This window comes from Colias philodice, chromosome 18, assembly GCF_061535455.1.
Source record: "Colias philodice isolate Cphi_HAF_F1 chromosome 18, ilColPhil1 Martin Lab GWU primary, whole genome shotgun sequence".
NCBI classification, from domain to species: Eukaryota; Metazoa; Arthropoda; class Insecta; order Lepidoptera; family Pieridae; genus Colias; species Colias philodice.
In genome coordinates this window covers 2,262,454-2,281,731 of record NC_143103.1, presented here as the reverse complement: position 1 = coordinate 2,281,731, position 19,278 = coordinate 2,262,454, and the positions used below count along the sequence as shown (strand labels likewise).

Here is a 19,278-nt window from a genome sequence, read left to right as displayed (position 1 = left end):
GAGCCCTTCACACACGCCCTTTTTAAATAAAAATACATTTATATGGGGAATAATACAAATAATTGTAAAATGTATTGAAACAGATTTGTACTTAAGTAATACAATCTTCATCGTTTATAAAATAATTATAGTATAAAATATCATCAATGGGAAACAAAGTGAAGAAAAAAGTCGTAAAATATGCTGTGGGAAACACGAACAAGCGCCGCCACATGTCACATATTTGATCACAAACTTTTTCTTTTTATATCTTCCATTATTATTTTCACTCTACAATACTACAAAATTAGCTTCAATAAGATTTTGTAATAATGATTTCTTACTTATAGGTACTAACAAACTATAAATGAATTAAAATATAGGTACCTACCTAACTTTAAGGAAAAATAGATATTGAAACTTATCGAATTTATTAGGATTTTTTAATAAATTAGGTAATCTTACAAAACATCGATTAACATAATATGAAATTAAAGTATTAATGAGCAGATTTAATTAAATATAAGAATCAAATTCATTCAATTTATATTCACGCATTTAGATGTAGGTATTTAGCTTCTATAATAATATACAGAAAATTTTACATAATAGAGTATAATATGTACTACAATCACTGTACTCTAGCATAACATAATGAAAACGCCACTAAGCTATCAACTCAATTTGCGATACTCGTTACAAAGCTCTTCATGACTCCAAGCATTGCATAAAATGCAGTTAAATTACTTAGCGCTTGAATGTGGGCGGCTCCACCGCGCCATCTCTCGACGATTCGCTTCGGCACGACATAACAGCTGTGAGCCGTCAGCCGACTGTCTGAGTCGCTTGGCGACCGCTGACTTGTTTAATCGGTGTCACGAGTGTGTTTCCAAAGCCATTTTAATTTAAAAAAAAAGAACTTTAATAATCTGCGCGCGTTCGAAATTAAAAAAATAAAAATTGTCAAAGTTGTTTATTGTTCAAGTGTCAAAATTTGTAAATAAATGTGTTTTGATAAATCGCGTGTTATCGTTTTATTTGCGGAGCATTATTTTATACAATAACAATATACAGTTTTTGATACGTGTGTTGATATTATATTAGAGGAGAGTCATGGAAAAAACTGGAGGCTCGCGGTTACTGCAGATGCAGGTGAGCTTTGTAGCTTTGGCTTAAAAATTAATAAATGATTATGTAAATATAGGTAAATATAATACTATACGTTTAGGTAAACAATTTATAAAATTAATAATAAAGAATAGTGTGGTCGTAGAATTAAAATATGAAATAAGAAATGCTCTACCACTGCTCTACATTTATTAAGTACCGATTAATAATATAATATTCGATACAATACATTACAGTTTACATACATATAAACACCTAAAGTACTTACTGAAATTGATAACATGATAATATATTATTATTATCCTTGTTTCCTTCAAACAACTTGTTTATACCAACGTAGTTTTCATATAATATGTTCGGTTTACTAAACAATCATAAATTTTACAGTCTTTACGTAACATAACTCAACTATTTGAGCTCTGTTTATTTTATTTTAAATAGTAAATAAGCTTTAGATTTTAATAATTAGCAATTATAGAAACTCTACGATATTTACTCCGAAGTAAATTATATAAATATATAGACAAGACATTGCAACTTCTCTTCTTGTATGACTCTACAAACTAAGAACGACTCTACGTACATGAAGAAGGTTAACAATGAAATACGTATTATAGATACTAAGTAGGTTTTCAATGTAAATTCGTCATTAGATATTTTTATGTTATGTATGTATATTGTATAGCCTACAGGTAAATAATAAAATATTATAGAATATTCCTGCATAACATTTTCCTTGTTAGTTACATAACTTTAACTTTTTGTTAATTTTAAGACTTGTAAATTACCTAATATAATATAAATTAATTTTATAATAATTATAATCACTCATTTACCTCAATACCAACGTTTCTGAGTAATAATAATTAATCTCTTTACACTACAAGCATTCCAATATGAATCACAAGCAGTTATTTTTTTAAACTGCAGAATTCGTTACAAGTTTCGCAAACATTCTATCCTTATCACACCACAATATTCCCCCATTAGTTTGAAAGGGAACGGAAGATGTAAACCGATTTCTATTCAAAGAATCTCGCGAACTGAACCTTGACCTCGGTCATTTCGTTCATTTATTTATTATTTACTCGCTCATTGGAACCGCATGGCGTGTAAAGTAAGCATTTTTTGCAAATACATATAACAAACATTTAAACATTGGAAGTAAATAACAGACAAACTCGGTTCTGTTCTATTTATAACAAATTACACATTACGATTACATTAGGTTTATATTATTTATATTGATCTACTAACTTCTCAAAATTATATGTTTCCAATATTTTTATTTTCTTTTTACATAAATTAATCAGATACCTAATAAAATAGCTCTACCATTAGATTTCTTAAAGTTGTTCTGAGTAATGCTGAAGTAGAGACTTTGTGTACTAGTCATAATTTCTGCTTTTCATTTTGCACATTTACATAAAAATAATACTTGTTGCCGTTATTGCTGAGTCAAGAGAAAGGCTATTATAGCCTATTAATGTTCTCTGTAATAGCGTTACAGAGAATGGCTTAAGCTCTAAATCCTTGAAGCCATATTAGATTTTTTCACACCATCGGTCAAAGGTTGTTGAACCGAATCAGTAATCATCAGAGTACTGTAACGGACATGTGCGAAACTTTATACCTACATTAGTACAAATATTGGGAATTCTGCACAGCTTAATTACAGAAATGTATTCGCATTTTAAGGCAAAAATTAAAAAATCAAAAAGCAGTTATTAAGCGTAGTTAGGTAAGTACCTATATACAAGTGTATAAAATTAAATTTACCCAAATAACAGTTTACTATTAGGTACCCACTTTATCACGCACCCACTTTTAATATAACAAAAATAATGGAAATAAATAGACAAAGGATGAAAAATAGGTAAATCTACTCAATCTAACCTATAATTTACTCATCCCCTTAATCATGTCGGAGTTACATGAACATTAGACCTAACCAAATTCACCGGAATTTCAATGCTTTCCAAATGTGCATAAATTATCCTACCATTACAAAAAATTACAAAGTAAGACGAAGGAAACGGAAAGGCTAATGACCGTTTTGTTACTGTACATTGTCGACAATGGTCTTTTGCAATTTTTAAATTTCCGACTTGCAACACTAGGTACAATAAATTGCAAGGGTCCTGAAATCAGCTACTATTCCACATGGTAATTGTTTCATTAAAGTATTAGGTAAACTTGTGAGTTTATAAAGAGGAAGTTATTCCTAAAAACGTTGGCCCCTTGGAATAGATTGATAAGATAATCGTATCCTGATAAATACGTTGTCTGAATCTTCATATCGGCTCTACTGATAAGTTATAGCATCGATTTTTCCGATTAGGTACTGCATTAGCATAGACGCATAACTGCCGCTTTAATACACACAAGATATTATTTAGAAAATTTGTGTATCAATTACTAAATTACCTATCTATAAAAGTGTACCTAACTATTGGGCGGATTTAAGTTCTTGATATCCCAAAACCTGACCAGCTAATAAACATTAAACTCAAACAGATTTGTCAAAAATGTTTTCCAGACGCTTCAAAAACATAATTTCATTATTAATCAATAAATTAAAGTTACACAATAATATAAAACGTATAAATGTTCACGTCACAAGGGTGGAAACATTGGTAATCCGTAATAACATAATGGGGGACGTGTCATCGCGACACGTTGGCCCACTTCCCTCGGTCGATAACTTGACAATGCTGCAATTCGGGTCACAGTATTGGAAATAACGGTTTAACCTGTATTGACGATTAATTCGAAAAAGGGATTAACAGGGCAGAGGGACGATGCCGTTGGAAGGATGATTTATAGACTGGAACTCTACTGTAGAATATGTTTGTAATAAATTAAATTTGTAAAGCCTCGTTAGTATTTTTTGGAATGAAAAGAAAAATCTTAATATCCTTTTTTTATGTTTTACAGATTCGGTACCCTGTGCAAAACTGAGTATTATATTATTTATTCAGAATGAAAATAATTCCAAATTTAATAAAATATTATGTAATAATGTAAATGTATCTTAGAAATTTCATTTCTTATAGGTACCTAGCGATATATTTTTAATAAGAGGATCAAATTAACCGGAAGGCATTGAATTATCCGCTAACAATTACTCTAGCCCATTATCCAGTATCATAATTGCTTAACATAAGATAGCCTGAAGCCTGTATTATTAGTTATTATAATTTATCGCCAAGTAAGTATAGACTAGTCTAGGCGATGGTTCGAGAAATAGGCTCTAATATTGCAAATCCTGTTTAGTTCCTAATAACTACTGTTTTCATGGAAGCAATAGATTACATAGAAACTAAATCGTTCTAAAGAATCCTAGAGCCTATAAACCTAGTGTGAAAGGATTTCAAGATAAATCCTCCTCAAGTTTAAAATAAAATCCAAATGCAGATAATTACTGTGACATGTAGACGGTATAGTTTTTTTGATTATCTTTAGTGCGTATTTCCTTTTTAGTAATATCCAACGTAATTTCGTTAGTGAAATCAAGTAATTAACCAGAATTCGACGTGTTACGTAGAAATTGAATATTGAGCTTTACGACCATGCATTATGAGCATGATAATTTTTCATAAAGTTATTTAATCATACTGAGCTTTCGAGGTGCGGTGGTGAGGTAACTATCGTAAAAATATGACTTGTGTGAATGCCCTTATTCGCGACGCTTATCGTATACACGCAAAAGTCGGCTACATTTCACAGTAAATGATGTAATGGGCACGGTTTTTATAAGTAAAATTAAAAACTACAATAAAATGTAGGTTATACAGGTTTAACAGTATGAAATATTAAAATTACCTATATTATACAGCGTAATGTAAGTTACAATAATTGTATCTATTTGAATACGTATTAGGAAAACACAACACATTCATAATGTTAATACATATTACAAAAGCAATAAAAAAAATTGTTAAAAATATATGTGGTGCCTCTGTTCTCCATAAATATGTATGTACGACAATTTATTGAAATAAACGATAATCGCAAGCATATTTCCGCATAGTTGATAGTATAGCATGATAAATGCAAAATGATATTCAAGTACTTGACCCAAATGCATTGATATCGATTAGCGTACAGTAGACCTGTCTGTACTTCAATAAGCCTTTTAGAAATATATCATTTTACGACACTAGGAAATCTGAATGACAGCATGGAAATGCGCTGGAATTAAGGAAAACAAGGTTTATTTATCACATAATATTGATATTATTGTTCCGATGAATGCTAAATCCAATATTTCTCACTACTGAATTTGTAGTGTCCACTAACTTAGTTAATTTCCGTCTTTAATAAATTTATCAACACATATTATTATATATTTTAGCGAACAAAAGAAAACTCCCATTAGGAAACTGATCACGTCGCAACATAAATCAAAACGATTTTTGTCATTGTATTTTAATGGTAAACGCTTATAAAACACCACGGACGTCTATACCAAAATATCCTTGTGCCTATATGTGGAGGTCCGTGGGTGCTATCTGATCTGGTTTTTACGATTACTGCTTAAAATTGCAACAACCGCCTACGTACTTATTCGAGTTCCTTTAACGAGCATATTTATGATTTAATAAATTATGCAATGGCAAGTCTTCTTTCCAACGCACAGGGATCATAATAATTTCAATAAAATCAATAAAAAATCCATTTTCTCTTTCATAATTATGTTGCAGCTGTATTTTGATATTGTTATGTTACTTTTTTTTACGTAATTAATAAATGATAATAATTATACGATGTTACCTACGGCTATTTATTAATCATCCACTTTTCAATCATCCAGGGATATATTATTAAGTTAAATCTGTTTTCTGTAAAAAAATAAAAAATGCAAACTACTTCGGATAAATGTTGATATTAGGGAAGTGTTTGTCGTGAAGTACAACACACAAGCGAAGCCACGACTGAATACTTAATGCCAAATAAGCCTTGGATAATCTCAGTATGATTCCTTTGGTCCATTTCATATAAACTTTTCACATTATGACCCACCAAGCAAACGCTATCAAAAGAAGGGTCAACACATCATTGACATTGCGCTGTAGTTGCCGTGTCCTTACTAAGGTCCTATACGTGCAATCAATGCAGAACAATAGATTAAAAACAAAAGCATTATTATTGCAGTAGATATATGCAGTACAAAGTACCGAGGCGGAAAGTGGCGAGCCGTTCTGACTAATCGAGGAATGCGCCATAATGGACACTTGAGTCAATAATGTTCCAAGTGAAGTAGAGTCGACTTAATTTATATTTTATTTTATCTTGAAAGTGTTCATTAGTTAGCCAGCCTTATCATACGCGGTTAGCCAAGCTTCCTAGCATATATTACAAAAGGGTTATAATGAGGTTAACTTGCGACGCATAGTGTCAGTGATTATCTCTACAAAATATGATCTCGATTAAACTAGTATACAATTTAAATCCTTAACATTTCATAACAACACTTTGTAGCCAATTAGTCCATACATCGAACTAAAATCATGAATATAAAATGAAAAACATTTTGCCTTTCAGAGAAGCCAGTTCAAACAGTTTATGTTTTAAAAGGTTTTATAGTATCCGCCGCTCAATGCTTTTCATTAGTAGGTATAAAAGGAATGCAGTAACACGCGTGATATAGTTTACTTAAATGGATGAAGTACATGCTGCATTATCACACAATCTTTGAACAGATGTTCCGATGCAGTATTTATAAATTACTAGTGGTCCGCCCCGGCTTCGCCCGTGGTACCTACATGTTTAAACTATCCTATCTCTCAAGTTGGATCGAACTGCACGTGTGCGAATTTTATTATAATCGGTTAAGTGGTTTAGGAGTCTATTGAGGACAAACATTGTGACACGAGATTTATATATATTAAGATTTATAATATGCAAGCATATTGGTAAATTATTTATTGTTTGTTTCACAATGTGAAATTGTGTAAATCAAGATATAATATCTTATAATATTAACAAGCATAATTATGAAAGTACACAAAACATCAAAGTAATGAATTATAAGTGAGCCTATAAATAAACCCGCTCCAAGTGTCTAGACACTGGAAAGATCAAATATAATAATGATATTTATATACAATGCCATTCCTTTCTCATTGAGCTACCAAAATCCTAATAAACCCTACCTAAACCAGGCACCAGCTAATAATCCTCGTAAATTCCTCATATCCTTTCCTGGCTAATTTCCTTTTCTTTTCTTTCACAGGTAGAAAGGACAAAGCGAATGGTAAAGTATTTTAAGTTATCTATGGATAGTAAAGACTTCAAATAATAATACACAAATAATATGTAAAGACCTTGTCATCTACGATCATAGTTTTGGAAGGTTCCACCAACAACCTTATCAAGCAATAGCTCAAATATTTATAAATTTTATAAGGGCTCTATCAAAAGAACTTTCGTAAAATAACATAGGTATCTATCTATACTCTTTAAAAATAAATGAAGAGCCTCATTTTTTTTCTCATTTTTTTAGCTTTTGTAATTGGATCAATACCTAAGTTTAAATACAAAAGGCAAGCGAACTGTATTTCCTCAAATCTAACGCGCTAAATTGCCACATTCAATTTTAATTTTTCACATCTTGCCTTTGCTGAATATATTGAGCTCGTTATTCAATCGCGGCAAATTGATATAAATAACAGTTCAATACTGAAAGGACCAATTAACACGTTCGCTGCATTACGAGATCTATAAGATCCCTTGCAGGACTTTTGTTTTGTGCGTTGAATATAATCGTGTTTTTTCACTCCTTGCGGGAGGATCTAACTTGTAAAGTTCTTTAAGTATGAGTAGGACAAATATACATATTTGCTTCCTACTTAAAGCTGAGTTCAATAACATTAAAAAATAAATTAGAGATGGATTAGGTCCCTAACGCACAGTACTGTAATTATATTCATTCCTTGCGTTAGGAGATATGTCGGTACTCGTGGAAACGTAGGCCTCGTAGACGCAAGAGAGGGAGGGTAGGCGGCGCGGGCGCTGCTTGATTCGGTTTAGTGTTGTCCTAGCATCGATGTGGGAGCTCGCTCGTTTTGGAAATAATACTCGCGTATCTAGGTGTTGATTATTTTTTTATAAACAATGAGTTCTTTTAAAAGAAAAAAGTGTAAAAAATCTATTTATTTTGGTGAGATTTCTAACAAACTCAAACTCAAACATTTATTTATTCAATAAGACTTCTTTTACAAGCACTTTTGAAACGCCATTACATATTTTTAACATTTACCACCGATTCGGAAAGCAGTATCTACGGAGAAGAACAAAAAATCAAAGCCGGATTATAACTGCTGCATCGTCCAGTATAATAAAAATTTTGGAAAATGTTCGGAAAACGAATTGTTACCATATGCGTGCAATGCAAGCAATCAATTTGCTTACCATGTTTTAATGAAAAACACTTTGCATTATTAATAAAACTATTTCAATCGACAACTGACATTCCCATCACTACTTACTACACATATTGAACTATCTTCGGTTGCGGTACGAGATACAATCGATATCTAATTTTTTTTTTGGTATTTGTAGTTTATTCAAATGTCATAACTGCGTGCGAACCTAGCAAAATATAAAACAATAGACTATCTTTCATCCACAAAAAATTTCAAAGTATATGTCATTGTTTTCTGGAAGATATAAATTATTTTCAAAACTGTATCTTTAGGAGACTGATTAGGTCTCAAACGCACCAAAGGGTGGGTAAGTTTCGAGATCTTTTAGGTCTCCAAAGCACCAGCTGAAAGTTCTTTGATAATGATGGCGCAGTGAACGTGTTAAGGTCCACGAATGTAATTGACGAAGCGGTATTACTTTACTTGACACACTATTCATTATTTATACATTGACCTCATATGAGGAACATGTAATTATGGTAGAATATAAATAAGGGCTTTACGATTTTTTTGTTTTTGGTTGAAAGATCATGGATTTTGAATGACGTGTTTTTAAATCTGCATATAAGCGAAATCGTAATGTCTTCAAACCAAAACGAAGATTTTACGTAAATAAAATTAATTATTATTTTAAAAATACATTAGTATTTTTATTGTAATGTATTAACATTCCTCGTGTCTCTAGCTAGATCAATAAATACTGTAAAGGTTGGTTAAAGCTCATTTCCACGCTTACTACCTATCTAGTATGACACGATTTTTTGTATACGATCGTAATTCCTGCATGGACATGAAAATCGCGTTTCAACCGTCCATATATTAAATTTAGATACCATAATATTGGACACGGTTTATAGATTAACAGCCACGATATACAGGCTAATCTACGTGCTCCACATTATATTTTTCGACACTTGAAAAATGATATTTTATTTCAGAAATTAGGCTATTAAATGCATGATGAACCAAATGCTCGCAGAGTCAAATTATTATTCTCAACTTAGAAGTCAACAGATTGTGTTATTAAACTCTATAGATTTTTGGCACTATTTTTGATCCTCTTTACGAATAATTAATTCATTTCTGGAGCAAATGTATCATAGTAACTGCTCAAAATAGGTACATTTTCATCCGAGAGGTGTCCATTACAAGATCCTTAGGCCACTCCGGTTTGTCCTTGGGAAAGCAAACCAGTCGTTGTATCAGCCGCCATCTTAATGACGTCTATAACGCGCAAACCGTGACGAAGTGAGGGTCCACAGACTGACACCTCACACCACTGTCCACTGATGAGTACATTGCGAAGATCATTTGATACTTTGTTGGGGGAAGGTCAACTTTTACTCATTAAGAATGTGCCTTTGTTGTTACTTTGTGTTGCTAAATACTAACTAAGAATTCTATGGAATTATTAAGCAAAGACTGTACGTACAGAATAAGGCTAAATACTTAACACTTTAAAGCTTTTACTTTTCAGTAATATAAAATCGAAAGTACTCACAACTCACAACAATTAAGATCCAACTAAGTCGACATACGGAAGCCATATTTAGTGTTGGCGTACAATGAGACCAAATTAACGAAAGTGCTGACGTCACAAACGTCCTACAAGGAAGCGATCATGAGTCAATAGTCTCGTTGAGTGAACATTTATGGATTTGCATCTAGCTACGTAGGCGAACAATATGCCTTAGATCATTATCATAAAGTTCATCTCGCATTGCTCAGTCAGCGAAGAGCGCAATGATGCCAAAGGCCAAGATTTCCAAGCGTAATATTGGAAAGTTAGAAAGTAAGGACTGCACCGTTGAAATATTTATTCCAAGCGAAATTTAAATAGCGAGCGCAGTGAGATTTACTGAAATGTACGATTTATTTTTAAAGAGTTTATTTCAAAATTCTTGTTGCGCGGGTTTGTTATGAAATGTTTATAAGGACCCAATTATAACTTCTATATAATATGTACCTACTTACATTATATTATGTACATACAACTCGAAACTTCCATCATTGTCGAGAACACATTTTATAACACAAAAGGCTCATAAACATTCTTATCATTATTATCATTGATTCTATAACTTAATTACGTGCGATTTTCACAGCTATCTTCATATTATTATAATTCCCCATTTCACCCTTGACTCTGTGACATTATACAATTAATAATACAATTCCCGAAGATTTATTTTAATATTATTGTACCTACATGAGAAACACGATAACTCCATCAGGTTCCCATTAGCGGTTCGTACGTTTATTTAATCGATCCATTGTCAATCCACAAGAAACAAGCAATTGTCCGTATTTAAGCAAAAAGGAACCACCCAGCAAAAACGCACTTCTGAGATATTAAAGGATTTACAAAAACATTTGCAGCTCTGTCAGATGAAGTAAAATTAAAATTTATTTTATTTAAATTCATTGATAAATCACTTATTTAAGTATGTGTATATAAATTTGCTCTGAATATTCTTAAACTTTCTAGATAATTAAGAAAATGTGCATGTGGTTCCTTTTAACATTTATCAATTGATAGGTTTTCTCTTATACAAAAAGGAACCACATCCCAGGGATTTAATGATATAAATAAAACTATGTATTTATAATATCGTAATTAAAGCTTTAATTAATAAAATATATAAAATAATACTTATATAGGACGTTTATTCGACGTTATCATCAAATTGGATTTCGAAATCCACCGTGTCTAGTCCATCTATGTGGTCTTCTATTGCATCATCACTAATGAGACCGTTATAAAAACTGTGCATCTTGTGGAATGAGATGTAATATGGACTGAATATCGCTAGAAGGTGAAGAAAGCTTCTCCAGAGGCAGCGACGTATAAGGTTCTTCGTTATCTTCTGTAATAAAAAGAAAAAAAGCTTTAAATCAAAACAATAAAGCCGCGTGGCTTTTATACGTAGGTATATGGCGACAGCAAAATATTATTAGTTCTTATAAAGCCGTGTCCCTACTAGACGACTAAGTATGTTGTATGTACATGCGCCATGTACAAAAAACTGGCTAAGTGGGAGTCGGACTCGCGCAACGAAAAGTTCCGTACCATTATCTATAAAAACGGCAAAAAAATCACGGCTTATTGTATGGGAGTTTCTTAAATATTTATTAAGCTATTGCATAGCTTCTATCGCGGGCCTTGAGCGCGGGGACTGAATCGAGAAATTACGTAACGAAAAAACCTCACTCCGACGGGCTCGGAGGTGTGGCTTGAAGGCATGCTATGCAATAGCTTTACCGCGGCAGTCCCCGAGTGCCACACGTCTTTTTTTATTCTGTTTTTTAGCTTTTGTTGTTACAGCGGCATCAGAAATACATCTAAACATATTTTACCAAAATAGTAGGTAGGTACCTAGATCATCGACAGTTATTTTTAAAACAGGGTTTAGACTTTAGTAGTTTCATCTCACAATGACAGATGAATCGTAACAAAATGATCTCTTAATTCGACTCGCCGCGCCTTCGTGAACAACGACATTGTCGTTAAAATACGTAAATCCACAGAGGATTCCTCTTGTACTTACTTAATGAACTATCTTCTTAAAATCACACCACAATCGGGAATGAATCAAAAGTGGATAAAGCGTACCTGCATCTCAGATTCAATAAGTACTTAAATGCATTAAATAAAACTACTTACCCGTTGTATCTTCATTATTATCTTCGGTGTTCGTCTCCAATGCTTTTCTTACCCATTGCTTGCTTATTTATTTATTACTAAACATTTTCACATTTAATTTTAAAGGTAATTAACAAAAACAATAGAACTTACTTCGCGGAGGAAAAAAACACCGTCACGTATTCGAACTACTTCGCTGAATGTCACCTATATTGACAGATGTTCGACGTTTTACTTTAAAAATTGGAGTTTTGCACTTTGAGCTATTTAAGTAATGAAATACGTTGTTTAAAGATGACAAGCATTGTAACAAGTCAAGGCATTTGGTTCCATATAGCGATGATGGGTTTCAGAATGTTTTACAATATTTATTTATGCATAATAGAACCGAATGCTTGTGGTTTTATTTTGCAATAAAAAATTACAATTAAATTATGTATTTATTTTACGCATAACCATACCACAGAAACCTGGTTCCATTTTGTGTATAAAAAATAATTGTTATTAATAGAAATATGTGTAATGTATAATGGTACCAAGTAGGTGTGGATCTGTTTTGTATAAAATGACATGATAGTAATATCGTTTATTTGTTTGAACAAAGCAGTCCCGTGGTGCTGTGGTTCGGTTTTGCTTAATCTGGTATTATTCGTTGTTGCTGGTGGTTCCTTTCTGCTTTTAGTATACCTTGTTTCCAACGTAAAAATCATGTGGTTCTTGTTTGTATAAGAATTTAGACCACTTTTGGATGAGTATTCTTCAATAAAAGCAAAAAACGAAATTTGTCGAGTGGTTCCATTTTGCATAAATACGGACAATTTGTCCCATCATTGTTTACTCTCAATATAGCTCATATTGCCAATCTCGGATCTCCCTTCAAAACCAACCTTAACACTGCTGCATAAGTTCTATTTTAGAATGTTGCGAATGTTATGTATATTCACTTGCAAAATATAAAAACCGATGTTGCAATAACAGGGTCAAGTTAACGGTAAGTCACTCGCAGGTCATGGTTTATTAATGGCGTGACATTGGTTGCCACGTGCTCCGTTGCATAGGAACGGAAAAACAAACAAAACTTTGAACCATAAGTTCTGAAACTTGAACCATTCATTCAGTATGTCTTGGTTGTTTGTTTCGAAATCAGTTTGGTTCGAAAATAATGTCGGTTTTTTTGAGGATTCTGCATAATTTGGATAATTAATCTAGAGGCATTTTTCGAAAGCTTTATTGCGAATTGTTCTTTCCTTGTTCAAATAAATTTAACGATTTGCTATAAAGTTATGGAAACAAGTTATTCAAGATCTTTGGACCATGTGAACTGGTGGAACCCGGAACATTGGAAGTCTCGTCGCCTTAAAACTATGTCTTCGTCATCGTTAGACATTGCTGATCCTACGGAGATAAGAAACGGTTGGCTCACTCTAAAAGAGTCAAAGGTGAGATTAGTTATCTGTCAATGCCCAGAAATATATTTTTCATGAGGAACTTGATAAATTTCAACATTTTTTTGGTAGAAATCAAACGATATCCTATTACCTACGATTTACTATCCACTATCATCAGAAATGAGAAATCTGGGAGATACATAATTTCAGTTGCGTCCGGAATCCCATCGTGCTTGCGCTACATTTCTAAACTAATACTGGAATTCAACTGCACCTCACTGATCCGTATACCATATTACAAGTATAAACAATCCTTTAAAATCAGCCTTTACACAAAAAAAGAACCCCAATGTGTTTATCCACACACCGAAACAATCAAAGATGTTAAGTTAGTCAGCGAACGTAGGCGATCGTGTGTTACATCACACGCTTAGCATACGACCTCGTGAGTCACGCTCCATGCTGAATACGAAACTAGTTTGCAAATTGTGACCAATGGTGTTAACTTCGCAGAAACTTGGAGCACTTGCGATCTTGCAGGCGCTAGTAATGTAGAGCGGTTGTGATTCCACAAGCTCTCGACAAATGTAAAGAAAATATATTAATAGATGAGATGAGATCTATGTATTTAGTTTCAAAAGTAATCTAATGCACGATGAAAATTAAAGAATACGACCAGACTTCTGAAAGATATGATTAATGTGCCAAGACTGGGAGATGAAGTTTCCTTTGTTCAAAAAGTTCCGGACTTGGCATTCAATTACCTGTTGAGAAATGTACTCTGTTACATAATACATTTACCGCTGCATTATCAAAATCGCGATAACATTAAAGATTCAAGCAAGACTCGTTTCTATCTGCAGTAAGGTCGTTGACAGACGATGAGTCACACACGACCAAGTGTGAGCTTCCCATATATGGCTTTTGTTCACGAGACCGCTTGCCTTGACGTATATAATATGGAAATTAATTATATGACAAAGTTGTCTAAACAAACATGCAAAGTAGATAAAAGTTAAAATATTAAAAAGGCGCACATTTGGCCTTTGTCAGGATACTGTTTTTACTTCCTTGAGTACTTGTATATGACGGAAAAAGGGGCCCAAAGGCTATTTTTAAAATGAGTGACGTCAGCAATTCTGACGTCAACATCATCAGAGCAGGCGCTCATACTCGGAGTAGAACGCCTGTGGGTATTTTTACTGCCTTTTTAATCTACTTGTCTACTTGGAAATTATAGAGAGAGCTCCGAACGCTCCGACGGCCGGCGAGTGAATGTGCTCTGTGCCATCGGGCGCTCGTATTTAAAGCAAACCATGACTCACAAGAATTAGTTTGAGTGTTGCCACTCTGATTTTTACAATGAATTTTAATCATTTTTAACAAACATCAATTATTTCGTTAATTTAATTATTTCATTAGTGGTTGATTAATGAATCAACCACTTATTTAAAAAGATCAAAGTAAACTTTAGCTAGTTATAATTATTTAGTAGTTTGAGGGTAGTCGTTTATCGTCGTTGCGCCGACACGGCCATACTGACAGGCGGTGCGCGCTCTGCACCAGCCTCGTTGTAAATGTCTCGTTGTAAAAGCAGGTCACTAATGCGCTGGACTGACCAAGTGAAATCTGCTATAGGAATTTGTGTATCAGACTGCACCAGACAGTCTAGTAACAGGAAGACATGGCGGGAGATCGTACGGAAAGCTGTGTCCGCCTCCACTACCAATGTGGATGTCTCGACGTGACCACGACCACTCTGCCAAGAGTGAATCGACAAAGAAGAAGAGAAAGATTCTCGGCGTATTTTGTGTCGGTTCTCTGAGAGTCTCGAAGGTTCTCGTAGATTTCTCGAAGGGTCTCGTAGTTTCTTTGAGGTTCTCGAAGGTTCTCGTAGATTTTAAGTCTAACACGGCCATACTGACAATCGTACGTCCTCGTACGCCTTTTCTCGTATTACAACACTACGGTAGTTCATCTCGGGATTTCAAAAACACACTGCCTCGGCCACACTGACCTTTCAGAATACTGAACACTCCACATGACAGAGACAGTCCGTTCGCGTATCATGTGATCAACACCTACTCATTTGTGATATAGGCAGATTCTCGAAGGTTCTCGTAGATTTCTCGGAGGTTCTCGTAGATTTCTCGGAGGTTCTTGTAGATTTATGCTTATCACAAAGGGAGGCGCAGCCCAGATAACACACACAATTCCTTCGATGAACTACACTCCCGTTACAATAATCCACGTAACAAACTTTTACTTTACACAACGCACGAAAAAACACAAACGCCAGTATGCCGTTACAAAACTACGTAAACGTTAACATTTAAAAATAGAGAGCTTGAATTCTATCCCACTTCTGATGACGGAAGAAAGGGGCCCAAAGGCTATTTTTAAAATGAGTGACGTCAGCAATTCTGACGTCAACATCATCAGAGCAGGCGCTCATACTCGGAGTAGAACGCCTGTGGGTATTTTTACTGCCTTTTTAATCTACTTGTCTACTTGGAAATTATAGAGAGAGCTCCGAACGCTCCGACGGCCGGCGAGTGAATGTGCTCTGTGCCATCGGGCGCTCGTATTTAAAGCAAACCATGACTCACAAGAATTAGTTTGAGTGTTGCCACTCTGATTTTTACAATGAATTTTAATCATTTTTAACAAACATCAATTATTTCGTTAATTTAATTATTTCATTAGTGGTTGATTAATGAATCAACCACTTATTTAAAAAGATCAAAGTAAACTTTAGCTAGTTATAATTATTTAGTAGTTTGAGGGTAGTCGTTTATCGTCGTTGCGCCGACATATATAATATGAAATAAATAAATGATTCAATTTCTACTAAATAGACATGTCATTATTGTATATTTAATCACACACACATACCTACATAATACCTATTTTTATTTTATGCTCATAACGTGTGGTCCGGGAGCCAGCAGCAGATTTTATGACCAAGTTCCTCTCAAGCGGTAATTAGTAAAATGCATCAAAGTATAGTATTATGAAGCCTCGTGAACGTCAGCTGGAGCTCGGTTGGGGGGAAGAGCGGTTGTAGCCTCCCGTATCAGCTGACGGTTTTTCCACCAAGATACAGCCAGCTGACATATATAATTATCCACAGTTACATATAAGCTATCATCAGGTAAATTTTTGTTTGAGAGGAAATAACGGAAAATAAATTTTTCTTTAAATTTAACTTTCATGTTCGAGACACCAGCTGACGTATAATACACCATGTTGTAACCAGCTGACTATTTTTTTTCGTTGAGATATTGGGTTAGCTACAATTTGACAAATTTTTAGCTGAGAGGAAATGAATGAATGAATGTATTTTTTTTCCTATGTGCGTGGGAGGCTACAACCGCTCACCCCCCCAACCGAGCGCCAGCTGACGTTCACGAGGCTTTATAATACTATACTCTCATGCGTCTGACGAATTATCTCTTGAGAGGAAATAGTTAACCAAATTTGCACCTGGCTCCCTAACCAGTGTGTATTTTGCTAAACAGTTAAAATTTGCATCTCCCGTAAATACTTTACAAATAAATCAAAATTTATTAAGGAAAGTATATATTTGTTTTACATTTAACTAAGGTAAATTATCAAGGTCAAAATGAATAGGTAAATCTAGTTTAAAATTAAATCGATAATTTGCAAATGACCTTGTATTGTTTGTAAATATCATATCACATCGATTGTCCACCTACGATGTATAAAACGACTTATTTGAATAGCGAGTTCCTTTTATTGTTAGAGGCATAATAATGATCGATTGATTTATGTTAACGCGTAATACAATTTAAACATCGATAATATGCGAACTTTCAATTAAAAACAACAATGATTTTGTGCTTTTTTTATAACATAGAGCTAGAGCAAGAGCATTCTTTCGTGATCTTTTAGTATAAAAGAAAACTCGTATTCCGTATTGTTCAGTATTACAACATTGCATATAATCTTTTGGAACGCACTAAGAACAACGAAATAACGCTCTGCGCTCTATTTACACTAAAATAATTTGACATAGTGTTATAATGTTATTGCTTTTAATCCTTAATTATTTTAACCGATAACTACAGCATAATTTGCACTACGTCTAGTGTACACAGCAATATACACTAACGAAGCAGCCCTTGGCGCTCTAATTAAACTCCAAGTACACGCAATAATGGAATCCAATAATAATCAATGTCTGTGGACCGAGTGACCGTTGTGACAGTGTTAATTAGGCGTACAACCTGATTGCGTAACGAGCTGACGCGTAACAATGTCGCGTAATGAATGGTAATGTTGAGATTCCACTATTTGTATATTCCACTGATGATGAGAGAGAGGTGAGATTTCACTATATAGGAAGGGTGAAATCGGATCCTCTGAGAATATGTTGCATTTGCAAATGTAATTGGTGAAGTTGTAGAGAAACTACTAAGTCTAACAGTAATTGACTGGATAATTATTTTAATACATAATAATCATCAGCTCTTTAAATAAATAGGGGCATATTTCTTGTGTATTATTAATTATTTTAGAAGACACATTACACAATAATTTAATGTCGTTCTGAAATCTAGAGCCTAAATGATAGAGATTAATGTTAACTATAATTTATAGGCATCGAAACAATAATCTTAAATAAACAGATAGTTTAGAATCTAACCTTCGAAAGTGTAGCGCGGAAATTATGTAAATAACAATAAAAGAAGGCGGTAGACAGGTTGGTGATGCGTAGGAGTCGACCTCCTGTGCTGTCAAGCGTATCCTATTACAACCTGAACCACTGGTGTTTCTTTTGTTGTATATTTACCTTAGGGAAAATTCTCTATAAATCGAATTATTTTAGTTCTATACGAAAATCATTTAATTTAACATTAAATAAATACTCATATGTTGTGTCCTTAACGAGTAGGTATATATTGTGCAAATAATTTGTCATAGTTATATAACGATGCTAAATATAGTAATTGCTCTCGTCGTTTGTTCATACTTTAAACATATACCTACCGCTTATTGTACTTAAATTACCTGTTAAATTATGACAGCGCTCTACTTCATTAAAATTACAAATTATGTTAAGACAAGACATTCACTCTTCACACACTCTTCTACTTACTTGCAGAAAATAAAATAAATATCTCACTATCATATTCCTTTTTGCTAAAGGAAGATATTTGGTCATTCTGGTAGCCATTTTAGGAAATACATTATTAGGAAATTTCACCGTACATAGTTTACAGATATCGTTCATATTCATTACTCCTCAAACTCTTTTACATATTTAACAACATTACATTCAAAAGGTTTCTCTCCCACCAGGCGCGGTTCCAACAAAAGCAGTTACAAGAGAAAGAGATGAAGATCGCATCTCTATACGAGGCTCAACAGGCTAGAGCTCTGGACAGGGTCAGACATTCGCCCAGCAATGGGAATGTCACAACCCCTAGCCCGCCCATTCCCCATCAACCTGGAAAGGTAACATACCTATTCATTTTAAGATGGTTAGAAGAAATCCTTTAACATTTTTGTTGTATTAGGTATATAATATGAGAGTAGGCAAACGAGCATGTGGATCGCCTGATGGTAAGCAATTCCACAGCCCATAGGCATCTACAGACGACGTGTCCGAAGATGCATTTCTAATCACTATGCATTCTCTCTCAAAAACTTGCCCAATCATAACATACTGTGACAAGAAAGTCAA

At 33.8% G+C, this 19,278-nt stretch overlaps 2 protein-coding genes and 1 long non-coding RNA gene across 5 annotated transcripts in view; 1 reads left to right on the top strand and 2 right to left on the bottom strand.

Moving 5' to 3' along the window:
• Nucleotides 1–960: 960 nt before the first annotated feature.
• Nucleotides 961–19,278, top strand: part of LOC149480268 (uncharacterized) — a 24,898-nt gene continuing 6,580 nt past the window's right edge. For all 3 annotated transcript variants that reach the window (XR_016317030.1, XM_089706640.1, XM_089706641.1), the window contains exons 1-2: nucleotides 961–1,131; nucleotides 18,894–19,049. Coding sequence is in view for 2 of the 3 variants with exons in the window: in XM_089706640.1 (XP_089562766.1) it covers nucleotides 1,093–1,131; nucleotides 18,894–19,049 (195 nt within the window). In the remaining variant the exon portion in view is untranslated. The remainder of the gene's footprint in view (nucleotides 1,132–18,893; nucleotides 19,050–19,278) is intronic.
• Nucleotides 11,141–12,467, bottom strand: LOC149480269 (uncharacterized). Its single transcript, XR_016317026.1, has 2 exons — nucleotides 12,202–12,467; nucleotides 11,141–11,404 (listed from the first exon to the last, which is right to left on the bottom strand). It is a non-coding gene; the product is annotated as an uncharacterized LOC149480269 (long non-coding RNA).
• The window catches only part of CD98hc (CD98 heavy chain), a 25,376-nt gene continuing 23,072 nt past the window's right edge, over nucleotides 16,975–19,278 (bottom strand). Inside the window, exon 13 of the mRNA XM_089706631.1 lies at nucleotides 16,975–17,062. The gene's annotated coding sequence lies outside the window, so the exon portion shown is untranslated. The remainder of the gene's footprint in view (nucleotides 17,063–19,278) is intronic.